The sequence below is a fragment of the Leptosomus discolor genome, chromosome 6 (genome assembly GCF_034619465.1).
Source record: "Leptosomus discolor isolate bLepDis1 chromosome 6, bLepDis1.hap2, whole genome shotgun sequence".
NCBI classification, from domain to species: Eukaryota; Metazoa; Chordata; class Aves; order Leptosomiformes; family Leptosomidae; genus Leptosomus; species Leptosomus discolor.
Genome location: NC_141396.1, coordinates 42,696,940 through 42,710,307, shown reverse-complemented (window position 1 = coordinate 42,710,307; position 13,368 = coordinate 42,696,940). Strand labels below are relative to the sequence as shown.

General features: G+C 46.5%; 1 protein-coding gene across 2 annotated transcripts in view; it reads left to right on the top strand.

Moving 5' to 3' along the window:
- The first annotated feature begins 8,150 nt into the window (after positions 1 to 8,150).
- The window catches only part of CDK14 (cyclin dependent kinase 14), a 269,013-nt gene continuing 263,795 nt past the window's right edge, over positions 8,151 to 13,368 (top strand). For both annotated transcript variants that reach the window (XM_086466597.1, XM_086466595.1), the window contains exon 1: positions 8,151 to 8,232. In XM_086466597.1, the coding sequence (XP_086322723.1) occupies positions 8,151 to 8,232 (82 nt within the window). The remainder of the gene's footprint in view (positions 8,233 to 13,368) is intronic.

Sequence of the window (13,368 nt, the reverse complement as noted above, 5' to 3'; positions counted from 1 at the left end):
CAAGTTCGATAGGTCAGCGAAGTACTTCTGAAGCTGTGGTGTATGTCTGGCTAGCAGCTCCACAGGGGAGACTCACAGGTCTTCCTCTCTGTGTCAGACTGACTTCCTTCTGCTGAGATCTCGACCTGCATCTCTGTTAACTCCTCTTGTGTGTCCAGCCTAACAGTTCCAGCCCACTGCCTTCCTCTTCATGTCATCTTCTCACTCATCTCTCTCTAACTTGCCTCCTTGCCTCCAGCTCTGCTACCTCAAAAATGCATGTTTTGACCAGACTGGTGGGCCCTTTGAGAGCGCTCCCTCCACCCAGCACATCTCCACAGTACTCGCTCATGATCCTGTCCTTTCGTCACCTGTGGAGAGCTGTATGTTTTAAGAGGCTCTTCCAAGAGCCAGCGGAATCTCCATGGGGACTGTTGCTGTGCAGTACTGGTCAGCCAGGGCTCAGGCAATGGGTGAAATGGACTCCAGACACCACAGGCTTCCAGGAGTGAGATGAACTAAGACATCATTAAATCTAATGCAGATGCTCTCTGCTGTTACTTGTTTCTTGCTAGTTTGTATGGAAGTAACTTCATTAAAATAACTTGTGTTGTCACCTGGCTTATGGGTCAGCCATCTCGAGTTTTCACAGCACTGTCCTGACAGGACTGTTGCAAATGGTGTAATTAGTTGGTGTGCCTAGAGTCGGTCACAAATTTAATGCAGTAACCTGGCCTTTTCTCCTAATTTTGCAGGAGGTCTCACATTTTAGCATTTACTCCATGCATTATTTAAAAAAATACTGAGGAAATTGTCACATCTTATTTTTCACAAAGGTCCACGCAGCTCCTTCTTGTCCATTGTGGCTTTTCCCCTTCCTCAGTGCAGCTCACACCCTCTTCATCTCACAGGTTGGCTGCCAGAAGCTCCTAGCCTTCAGTTTCGACAAAGGTTCTTCATCCTGCTTCCAAAACCTATTTTATAGGTCATATTTCCAGGCTATCAGCCTGAGTATTTCTTTCCCACTTTGTTTCTTTCTGCTGCCTCTCCATCTTCTGTTGCACCCTGCCTTTTCTTTCCTTTCAAAGCTCCTAATTACATAAATCCATGCACTTCTGTAGTTCTGCTGTGGCACCAACCCCTGCCTCTAATTAGCGTCACCAGCTCCTCTTCAGTCAAATTTTCCTTAGGTGGTCTTTACTCTTTCTCCCTAACTCCTGGAAGCAGGGCTTTAAACAAGCATAAAGCTCCTCCTTCATCTTCCTAAACCCTCCTCTTTCCTGGGAAATATACTCCATAGTGGCCAAATTGCCATGCCTTGTGCTTCTGAGTCATTTGGCAGATGATGGGTACTGCTGTTCTCCAGCAGTCCCTGTGATGGTCCTCCATTATAAATGTTGACCACAACACTTTTGCGACAGAGACCATATCTGCATTACCTGTATGGATGTCACTTCTATAAGGTCTCTTCTCACTATATAAGGCCCCTAAACAGCAACCAGAGCCTATACTGCTGCTGCACGGTAAGAAAGACCTGGCTTGAGAGGTCTGGAGTGCTGGTTTGTGCTGACCCTATGAAGACCAAACATAGTGCAAGCTAGTAGTGAAGGAGAGTACTCAGCTATGATTCTGTGGTACATAATTCTGTGCAGTGCTTTGTCACCACAGTGACAGGTACTAAATAAAACTGTAAGATACAGTTTCCAAAACCTTCCCTCATTGGAGAGTGGCATGTGGGCTGAACTGTTTTTAACTGGCTGAGGTGCTGAATTTGGGATAGAGCTGAGGTGAAAGAACAAGTGTCACTTGAATACAAGCCTGAAGTCCATCTAGATTTTCACATTAAGAGGGCAGAATCTCCATTTTGACAAAGCAGCCTGTCATGTATAACCCTTGCAAATATTTTGTATTACTTTTGAGGGAGAGTTTCTCTTTCCATGGGGAGGCAACATTCCCACTATGTCCTACAGATTCAAGCAGTCCGAAAAGGAACAGAGCATTGAATAGGTGGAGTCCATCCAATACGTTGCTTCCCTAACACGTCTGGTGTAAATGATAGTCATTGCGAATGACTAAACTAGATAAGAAATGAGGAAAAAAATCCAAAAGCAAACCAACAAAGTTGGAGAGGTCTTAGAAATAAAGTAGGGTTAATATTTCAAGCTCGTTTTCATGAGGTATCAGCATATGGGTTTATAATTTTACATATAATGCTTAAATATTCACAACCACAGTCAACTGGGTTTGTGGGCCTATGTGTTTTCAAAATCATGGGTTACTTACAAGAGGACCTTTGCTCATGAGAAATTTCCCCTGGCCGTGTATGCAAAGTATCATATTTTCCCAGCCTGAGCCAGCTGGGCTTTGTATCCACAGAGGCACAGACTTTGGAGTTGAACGCATAGTGCTACAGTTCTGATGATAGCCACGGGTTTTGCTGCAAAGGAAAGTCGTGGTGTTACAGTAAACACTCTCCATTCAACATTTACGATAAAATGACGTGATTCATACATGCTTTTTGGGTGCATCTAAATGGATCAGCCTCAGCCCTCCTGCTGTTTCATTTTGCATCATTTTCATCATGAGAGTATTTGCTGGACATTTCAAAGACTTCCAAACATTGAGATCTGATACCGCCATTACATTTTAAATCCTGTTTTCCCTTTTAGTAGATTTTTATCAAGATGGCACAAGAAAATGAGCTCGTTAAAAGGTTTTTCCACTTATTTCACAGGAACAACATTCAGCATCAATGCTACGTTGCTAAGTAGCTAGGTGATCTGAAACTGGAAAGCATCTCAGCTCACAAATTCCTGCAAATCTAATGTACATATACTTGCCCAGCAGAATCTCTGAGATTACACAATTTATACAACAGCATATATTGTAAAAGCTTCAGGTATATGATCGACAGTTATATTACTTTGTTAGTGTGAAGTATGGAGTTTCTGATACATTGTCAGTCATGATTTTTTTTCTCTCCACTCTGCATCCTCAGTGACAGGCTAGGCATCACTTTTCCCGTAGGAGGCGGTGAGTGATCGCCTTTGCATCACTTGTTTATTGTTTTCTTTCTTCTTCTACTTCTCCTTTGCTTATAAAATTATCAACCCACAAGTTTTCTTGTGTATGCTCTTCCTTTTCTCTTCTGTTCTGGGGGTCGGGACATGAGTGAGCAGCTGTGCAGTGCTCAGCTGCCTACCGGGATTAACCAGCAACTGTCATGGCCAAACCAGAAAGAGCTCTTCCTTCCCCAGGAATGAAAGTGTACTCGCGTGTGCCACAGGCAAGCTGCCTAACTGCAAGCACCAAGGCTAAAGATGCCGTGTTCCACCTGCAGCCATTTCACCCCTGATGTGATGGCATAAAGTAAGAATGAAACAGAAAACAAGTGACCCCACACATTAGTACATGAAATAAAGTGACCATGAGAGGGTATTGGAGCTGTAAAACCATGGGTGGTTCAGCAGGTCACCTCTAACCAGAGCCAGCTGTAAGGCACTAGGAAAACCGCACTCTTCCCATCGCACCTTTGGAACCACGTGTATGAGCCCTAACTCGTCCCTTCCTACCCCATGGAGCAGGGTCTGGAAACAGCAACCAGGCTGGAGAGGCAATACCTGGGCCTGTTTGCCCTTCATTCATCAGCAGGGGTGTACAGAGTATCAACAGGGGAAATTTCTCAGATAAAAACTGGGACTTAATACAATCACCAATACGGCAAAGCACGATGTGTCAGCTCTGAGAGATTTTGGGGGGAACAAGTTATGACACGGACATAGATTTGCAGGTACAAGTCTGTTATCGCTGAAGTTTAATTTTTGTCACTAATGCATTTTGCTAGTAGAGCTTAAAGGTCATGTCCCTAAGGACATGGCACTGTTTGTGTTAGCAGAGCCTGGCTTTCTCTTTGGGTAACAGTCATCTCAGATTGAGTGTTACTAGAGGACAAGTGAAAGTGAGACTGTGGGGGGAGGGAGAGGAGGGGGGGCTGTTATGTGGCTTTACATCCATCTTCATCACCGGAGGTTCATGAAAGGATTGTGGTGTTAACAAGCAACGCAGCTCCTAGCACTCGGGTCCCAGATGCTGCAGCAGAGAGATCTTTTCAAGGTGAGCCGAGTGGCCTAACGGAGAGCGTCTCCAGCCAGGGAGATTTACGAAGATCTACTTTACAGTGGCAGCAGAAGGCCTGGAAAGACTGTGCTCTCCCCAGAGGAGTTACACTGACTATTTCGTCCCCCCAGAGGGCCTTGCTGCTGTCCTTGGGCAAGCCACTTGTGGTGAGGGCTTGCTTTTCCCATGTAACAGCCCAAATCAATGGCATTAACTACCTCTTCTGCAAACACATGCTGCTTGTTTATGTGCTCTAAGGCTTCTGAAATTTAAACACTCAGCCCAGGAATGTAACTTAAGTACACTATCTTCAAGAGACCCTGAGGAGAGACATTTAGAGGCGACAAACACTGAGGTTTAGAGAGAGCTCAGACGACATAAAATCACTCTGTAAAATCAACAGCAAATGCCCGGAGATCTGGAAAGTGCACAGCTCTGCATTACACCTGGAGCCACCATCTGCACCACGCAGCGCGGATTTATTTTTCGTCATCTCATCTTGCCCTGCAAGTAATGAATAGGGCAACCGTGGCTGCTCCATCTGCAGCAAGGAGGCTGCTGGCACACCCCGTGCTCCAGGTCCATGACTGCACTGCTTATAGCCTCAAACAATATGTTATTTTACACAATAGTGACCAAACTGCCAGGCCTGCTGTCTCCCTTTCTTCAGAAATAACAAACCCAACCCGTACCTCAGTGCAAAGCAGTTGAACAATGAGGCTTGCTGGCTTAGATGATGCGTGGAGGCAAATGTTTCCTGTTGTCCAACTTGCAAGCAGTATCTTGGCAAATATTTTTCCTGCACTTGATAATCCTTACATTTGCAGAGTGATTCAGCGTGACTCAGCGGCAGCGGCAGAGGTCAGGATTTGTGGTGAATTCTTACCAAAGCCAGGCAAGGAGATGCTGCGATCGTAAAGTAACTGCAAGCAGGTTTCTATTTAGGGTGTATCTTTGGGGAGTCGATGTGAGAAAGGATGCTGTAAATAAAGTGCCTGGCTTTTCATAATCCAGATGCCCCATTAAATGCAAACATGCTTTAATTTGGTAGAGGCTTGTGGAAGAAGGCAGCAAACAGCAATATTATTTAGCATTTTTTTCGGGTTCATTGTCTTATGCCACAAATTGCAAGCCTTAAACATAAAAACAGAGCTGAAAGCCTGCCCCTACAAGGAAGCAGAACATCATCATTAGAATAGCTGCTATCTCTATGATTTGCTAATTGTGTGTTTCTGCTTTACCTGTTTCCTGAGATGGGTGATGGAAATACAGAGAAGAAAAATAAGAACCGCCAGCTTATGAGCTTGATCAAAGCCACAAAAGTGATTCCATATTTCCGAATTTTATGAATTTTCAACATTAGTGCCCTTGGAAACTGAAGAGGATTGGAGGGGGGGGGGGGGGCAGGAGAAGAAAAGAAGGACTTCAACAGAAATATTTCTGTCAACTAAAGATCACTGAGGGAAAAATAACTAGCGTGTCTAGAATAACTGCAGCATGCAGTTTGAGCATCTGTGCACAGCCTCAAGCTCGTCCTTCCTCTGGTAGAGAAACTCCGCATAACATCCCTGCAGGCCGAGGTTGTGCAATTTGTAGAAGACAAGGCCTAGGTTTCTCTCATTGGCACCGCGCTGATGTCTAATTTAGGAAAACTTTTCATTGATTTAAAAGACATATTCTTGTAGATCACTCCCGAGCAGCTGCAAAGCCAGATGCTTGTCAGAAGTTCTGGGCTGCCCATGCTTCTGTTGGAGAAAGCTGAATCCACGGCAGCAGCCTGGCAGAGGCTTGTCCTCCACAAGTGATATAGCTTACCTAGAAACAGGGGGAAAACCCGGAATGTTGTTCCAAATTCACCAGGCGCTAGTATCTAGCCTAATTCACGAAGTAAGACAGCATCTATCAGCTAAGCATAGTTAACTACATGTTCCTTGGAAGCTCTCAGAAATGGTATCCCTAATTGCCAAAAGCAAGCTGCAGACAGAATGATAGCAGTGGTGGTACCAGCCTCAGCCGCGCAGCAGGGCTGCCGGCGTGAATGGGGTGCTCAGAAAGTGCAAAGGGCTCAAATGCTAAATGCAGTCTCAGTTCCTGGACCAGAATATTTTATTTATGATGATGGCATTTTCCTCTCCATGCAGAGCAGGAATATTCACTGGTATTAATGTCAGATTTAAACAAAGATGAAACTGTTAACTATTATTAAGGACTTAAAAGTCATTTTTTTGCACTGATTGAATAAAATACCTTCAAGTGCTTGTGTCTTCACTCCCTTTCTCCTTCTAGATCCCTTGGCTGTTTCTTCCTAATTTTTATTTCTCCTCTTTTTCCCTGCATTGCTCTCTGCAATGTTTGTTTCCACCCTTCCTCAATTTCCAGCCATAATACAACATAGCCAACATTAAAAGGGCCATTTTAGCTCCTATTTCAAAGACGCCGGCAGGGTCAACAGGATTCACACTTCTGAAAGCCTTTTTATCAAACTGGCTGTAGATTCGTGGGTTGTGCATAAGACATTTTACCAGTGTGACTGTACTGCTATATAGTGGACCAATTCTCCATGATCTCGTATGCCACAAGAGGCACGTAAATACGGACATGTAGTAGATTACAGTAGATAATAGACAGATTTCCACCTCGAGATGCTGCAGACTTGCCACCCTTCCTGCATTGTAATATAAAGGTCCAATCCCAGGGCTTAAGAGTTGCAGATGGCTTGAACCCAACTCACCTAAACACTTGTCCAGACAAACGTGCTTCTAAAACTGAGTTAACAACTCTTACCTTGGACACTGTCTAATCCCAGTAAATTACATTAGCCAGCCTCATTAAACCCCAAGTTCATTTTAACCAGATAACATGCACTAAAATACAATTTGAACCATGCAAACCTGGCTTGGAAAATGTGTTACCTTACATGTACTGTTCTTGAAAAGTACCCACTTTGTATTTCAGGCTAGACACGGCCATCCATCCTGATGGGTTAACATGATTTATTTTCCAATAATGTTGGTTCAATTGAGTTAACCTCCCAGCACTCATTAGGGTGCAGGCCAGCGCACTCATAGGCACATTATCGCAGGCTGTGCTCCCAGACGCCAGTGGCAGGAGCCCAGGCTTCCGCGGGTAGGGCTGGGTGCGCACCCACTGCAGGGCGCCCTGCTCCCACCGCTCTCACCCAGTTACCGGGGCCGCACGCCCCCACCCCTGGAGGGCGCCTCCTTCCGCCGCCAAACCCACCCGACCCGCACCGGCGCCGAGATGCCGCGGCCCGCGGGGGCCGGTCCGCCCGCAGACCCCACCGCCCTCGGCCTGCCCCGGCGGCTCTGCCGGCTGAGGGCAGATCGGAGCGTGTCCCCAAGTGGCCGCCGTGCGACAGCTCGGGGCGCCGACACGGTGCAGCCGTTCCCCCGCCAAACACCACCACAAACGCCTTCTACGCCACCCTCGTCCCAACGGCTCCGGCGGCGGCTGCCGCGCCGCACCGCACCGCACCGGCCGAGCCCGCAGCGCTCCCGCCCTCCCCCCTCACGCCCCTGCCGCTTCCTCTCCCGCCCCCGGGGAAGGGCGGGGCGGGGGCGCCGCTGGTGCCGCGGGGCTGGCGGGGCCTGCGCTCCGCCGCCTGCCAGCGCGGGCAGGGCCGGCCGCCTTCCCCGGCCGCGGCGCGGCCCCAGGCTCCTCCTACGCCTTTCTCTCGGCGCCCGCCCCCTCCCTCCCCTTCCTCCGCCGGTGCCCGCAGCCCTTCGCCGGACTTTTCTTTCCCTCCTCAGTCTCTCTTCGGCGCTGCTTTTCCCCTCCCTCGCCTTCCCCGCCGCGTCTGCCTCTGCCGGGGCACTCAGGGAAGGAGGGGCGGGACGGAGCTATGAGCCGGGCGGTGGCGGCGGGGAGCCCAGTGGCAGCAGCCGGGGCGTAGGGCTCTTTTGCCGGGGGGGACCGGGGCTGTCCCGCCGAGCCCGGCGGCTCCCCGGAGCGAAGGGGGAGCCCCGGAGCCAGGGCGGCAGGGGTGGCGGCTGGCGAGCAGGGAGGGTCGCCCCCCCCCCTCCCCACAGTGTGACATGATCGACTCGCAGTCGGCCGAGAAGATCAGCAGGATGAAAAAGTTGCGGAGAACTTTATCGGAGAGCTTCGGACGAATAGGTGAGTCCTCTGCCCGTGGCCGGCCCCGAGGGCGCTGTTCGGTGCCCCGGGTCGTCCCGGCGGCGGAGGGTGGGGGCGGCTGGGCCGGCCGCGGGGCGGTGGGTTGGGCGCTGCGGGGCTGGGAGCAGCCGGGCCGAGGAGTCCCCGGAAAACGGTTTTGGGGAAGAAAGCTCGGGAAAATAACAGCCCCTTCCCGGCGGTGGGTGCGCAGCTCCGCAGCGCCGGAGGGGTCTGTGGTGGAGCCGGCCCGAAACAGGCTGGGAAAAGCAAACTAAACGAAGAGTTGGCTAGCGTGCCTTTATTGCCAAAGGGAGCGCTTGGCAGAAAGCAAATGCTTGTTTTCTTTGTGTTGCGGGTCTGGTAATTTATTTTTTGGTCGGGCTGCACGTTGGTTGAAGTTGAGGCGTGAGATGCTGAGGCGGATAGCGGTGGCTCAGCGATCGAGGATGCCAGACAAAAGAAGGCTGGCTGTCATCTGCCGCAAAGTCTTGTTCTTTCGCTGACATAAAGCATCCTAGGTAGTGTTATCTGAACGCTGCTGCCGAGCGTGTTATCTCCCGCTGTCACCTCATCGCATTTGGTTTTGACACCAGTCTATTTTGGGGTCATATTTGTTACCAAGAACAATGCCAAAGAGTTCTTGTCTGCGCAGACGGGTGTTTCTCATGGTCTTTGGCACACGACTTTGCTTAATGCACTGTTCAGAGCGTTAATTCCCGCTGACAGTATCAAGTCGGAGCCTAGCAGGGAGAGAAGGTCCGGTGGAGGAGGTGTGAGGTATCCCTGAGCTGGTGGGGCAGAGTGGCTGGCGGTATTGCCGGAGGGCCTGGCAGCGCCCGGGGTGGGCAAGCGGATGCAGCAGTCCCTGTCCTTGCAAACCCTCTGCAAGGGCCCTTCCACAGCCCTCACCCGTCGGTCATCCCACTGGGACATTTTTCCTTACAGTCGGTCTGGCTGGCAGATGTGGCTCAACTCTCAGAGCTGCTTTGTCCCAGCGAGAGGATGTGAAGTGCCTGTGCTGCAGCCGTGAGCTGTGGCGTCCCTCCACAGCCCTACCAAGGAGGTGTGCTGAAGTACATTTTTCACGTGTTGTGTGTGCATTCAGTGTATTACCTTTAGCTTTTAAGGACTGCAAACTTTTAAGTGTAGGACAGTGTTTGAAATTAGGGGTCTTTTACTGTGCTACAACAAGATGAAAAAGACCGAGGAAACCTCGTTCATCATTATAACCATGGAGTTTCAAGGGTAAATGCCAAATTTTAACTGTGAAGCAAATGTCAAGTCATGGCTATAAATGTCTCTGTCCTGATATGAGAATAGCTTTCACCTATCATCAGTCTTAAACTTGTAAAATGCATTTAACTTTCTTTGATTAGGAAAGAAAAAAGCAGTTGGGTGTTGGTTTGTCATGTGTGCCTGTATAGACACAGAGAGACACTCACACAGAGTTGTGGAACGGTTTTTACTGATGGTGGAAATCATTAACAAAGAAAATATTCTGAATGAGGATGCTGCTTTGTTGTAACAGTGACAGTCTCGTTAATGCCTTTTAGGGAGCACAGCCCCTCTGGCTGGTAATTTCTGTGTGTTTTAGTTGGCTCTCTGGGGTGAGCATCTCTTTTTGTCATTTTTCACAGATTAAACAACCTTTTAGTTTCCCTGAGAGCTTTGGCCTGATTTTAGGTATGCTGATTGTTATGTCTTCCAGCTCCTCCGGTTGTTTGTGCATGCGTGCGGAAGTGTAGGAGTGTGGTCGAGTGCCGGGTGTGTTGGTTGGTTGGTTGGTTTGTGGTGGTTGTTTTGTGATCAAAACTCAGCTGCTGCCAGCAAGACTGTTCGATCTTCAGATGCTCTAATATTTTGACCATCATTCTGGTAGCTGCACTCTTAGCAAAACGCCCTTCTAATTTATCAGTGTGAGGTTTGACCATAGTCCACTCCTGGATACCAGAGCCACAGATAAGCCCAAGCAAAGCAAGAAACTCTTAACTTGGATGCCAGGAGATCCTCGGTTAAAACACATGCTGTACCTAACTCTTACGTTGGAATGAAAGAGAGAAAACCGAAACCTCACTAGAAGTCTTTCTGGGTATTTGTCACTCTGGTTTTACAGCGCTTTTTGGAAGAGCTGATTCCTTGGTGAGGTTAGCAAATTACTGATTTTATATGTACCTAATCTGGAATTTTTGTCAGTCCTCTGTCCGGTGTGATTTATTGTAAATAACGATAGGATCTTTTAACTTTTCCTGTTCTGCTGCAATGTATGTGTTTTCATAGGTGTAAGTACACAATACAGCATCATGAGCGTAATCATGTAAATGATACAAGAGTAATGTGGTGTTTGAGTCAAATAATTGTTGAGTCAAACCTTCACATGCCGCAGTAGGGAACATCTGATGGTCATTCTTGAAATGGTAAGGGGCTGCTAGGCCTACCCCCTGTGCTGGTGGTGTTCTGGCTGCCAAATATAATAATTCTTCCAATAATACAAGACTCCTTCATTTTGATACCAAAGGTATTATACATAAGAGTGGTGGTAATGTATCCCAATTGTCATTGGCAGTGCTTGGAGTGGTTTTTTTTTGCTGGGCTTTGCAGGTTAATACTTAATAAACTGCCTTCAAGACCATGTTCTCCCCACATCCTCTCTACTTGAGAGGCAGTATCAGCATTGAATTTATAAGGTGATTTTTTTTTTTTTTACAGTATGTTAAGTAATGTTTGAAGCTGCTTCCCTAGCATCTTTCGATAAAACCAGCTTAGTTATCCCTGTGGCACAGCAAAGGGCCAAAGGGTACCGACAGCAGTCTCAAGTAGACGTGGCCCATTTTCTTAACTGTGAACTGATGCTTTCCAGTCACTGGCAGAGGGTGATGAAGATCTGGCTCATCCTGCAAAACTGTGATCTGTCCCGTAACTGTTAGAGTACCTGGTATGAGAGGGTTTATTTTGCTGAGCTGAAAAATGTGATGTGTGGAACTGGCCATCTCTGAGCCTTCATCCTGAGCATCTGCTTGTGCTCCGTGCAAGTCTGTTAAAGGATGATGAGGCACGGTGGTGTGTTGGAGGAAGTTTCTAAAGTAGACGGGATGGCTTTTTACTGCTGAAATTATATGCTCACAGTTCTAGATAAATGAACTGTCTTTGCAGCTAAGGCACCCTTTCTCCTGGCAGAAGTTTTCTAGTGTTTCAAGGAGTGTCCTGCTCGTCATAAAGAACTTACATTACTAAGAATCTGAAAATTTTCCAGAATTCTTTTTATTGCTAGGTTTCTGGCAGCCTATCCATTTTTATACAAACATCCAAATTAGTTTAAAAATTCCGATTTCCGTCCTTACATGCTGTGTTGTCCATATAAATGAACACATCATGCTGTATGTTAACCAACTCTCAGAGATTCAGTTGACTCACTGTTTATTTTAGCATTTAAACCTTTATTAGGTTTGGTTCTTAGTTTTACGCTTTGATAATTATGTAATTAAAATTAATAACGAGTAATTTTATAAAATTATCATAGCATTTTAGTTATCTAAAGAGTTCTTGGCTGTGCATTTGTTGGGGTTCATATAGTACCAAAATCATATTTGAGATCTCTTCAGCTCACGCCATTTAACGTCTGTTTTCTTATGCAATCCCTTTGGTCAAAAACTTAACAACAGGTAAGAAAGAAAGAAAGGAAGGAAGGAAGAAAGAAAGAAAGAGGGAAAACATTGCTGAGATTGCTCGCTGAAGGCAGTCTGGCCCTTCTGAGCACCCCTGGGTTTTGTTACTAGCTACTCACTAATACAAAGGTTATCTCCACTAATCTTCTCTAATGTACACTCGAATAGCTCACATACCTGGGATAATGAGAAGTTCATTTGTAAACAGTTTATTTTTTTTTTAAGTTCAGCAAAGCTTTTTTTAAATGCTTTAAAAAGAAAAGGATTGCATTGATGAGGGGAAAAACCCAAAACCCCCTGTTCGTAATGTATTTTGTGGTATAAAATATGCTGTTCTGATGATTTCTTTTGAAGATGCCATGTAGTGAATTGGTTGAGAGTGAAATTATTATTAAAGAGAATCTGATTAAATGAGTGGCCAGAACTGTCATATTCTTATTTTTGGAGATTCTTAAAAAACCTCTTTTTAGAAGTTAAAGACAAGCCAAAAATATGCAGTGGATCACGGATGCCCATTTCTTGTTGTTCTGTTACCTTGTGAATTTTGTTTGGCTCTTCCTGGAATGTTTTACTCATACAAAAATCTTTTATTTTGATAAGGGAGAAAAGCCTGTCAGCATGACCTAGGTGTGTCATGGACTAATTTATAGCTTGTACGTTGTCGTGACCTGAAAGGTAATAGAAAAGATTAAAAATGTGTTCTTAAAAAGTGTTTCACAGGTTGGGGTTTTTTCTTTCTTTCTTTTTTTTTTTTTTTTCCTTTTTTCTTTTATTTTTTTAAATGTCCTGACTCATATTCTGGTTACTGGGGTTTGGCAGTCTGAAAATGTTTGTCTTGCCTTCAAAACCATAAAAATGCATTTCATGCTAATAATGTACAATGTGTGCCTCAAATCTCCTCAGTAAAATCCCAGGGGTTTTTTTTGGTTTGTTTTTTGTTTTGTTCCTGAGCATGAAATTTAGATGAGTGCTTGTAAAGCAGTAATCTTCAAAGATTTGAGGGACGACAGGTTTTGTGTCCCAAAGAAATGGGCATTTGGAAGCAAAGGAAGCCTGGACCATCCCTGCTTTTCTGTACAAGGATAACCAGGATTTGTGCCTTGCTGCCCATGGCAGGGGTTGTGGAGCTGCAGCACTTTTGCAGAGGTGTCATGTCGTGGTTGTGCCTCTGATCCAGCTTCTCCAGCTTTGAGTTGGGTCTTTTTTTTGAAGCTGATAATGCTGTTGCTTCTGAAGACAGGGTTTGGAAGGGGTGGTGGGTTAGAAACTACTAGTGATGTGAAGGCAGAAGGAGCATCTAAGAAAAGCAAAGAAACTACTGGAAGCCAGACCATCAACCATGCTAGGTGCTGAAGTGTTTATCTCCTGCAGAAATAAATGCATTTTCACGTGTAAGAAGTGTTGTGCTGCTGGGGCAGCGTTGCACAAACTGTACAGTCATTCAGGTGACCTCCCTCAAATTGCAAACCTTTGC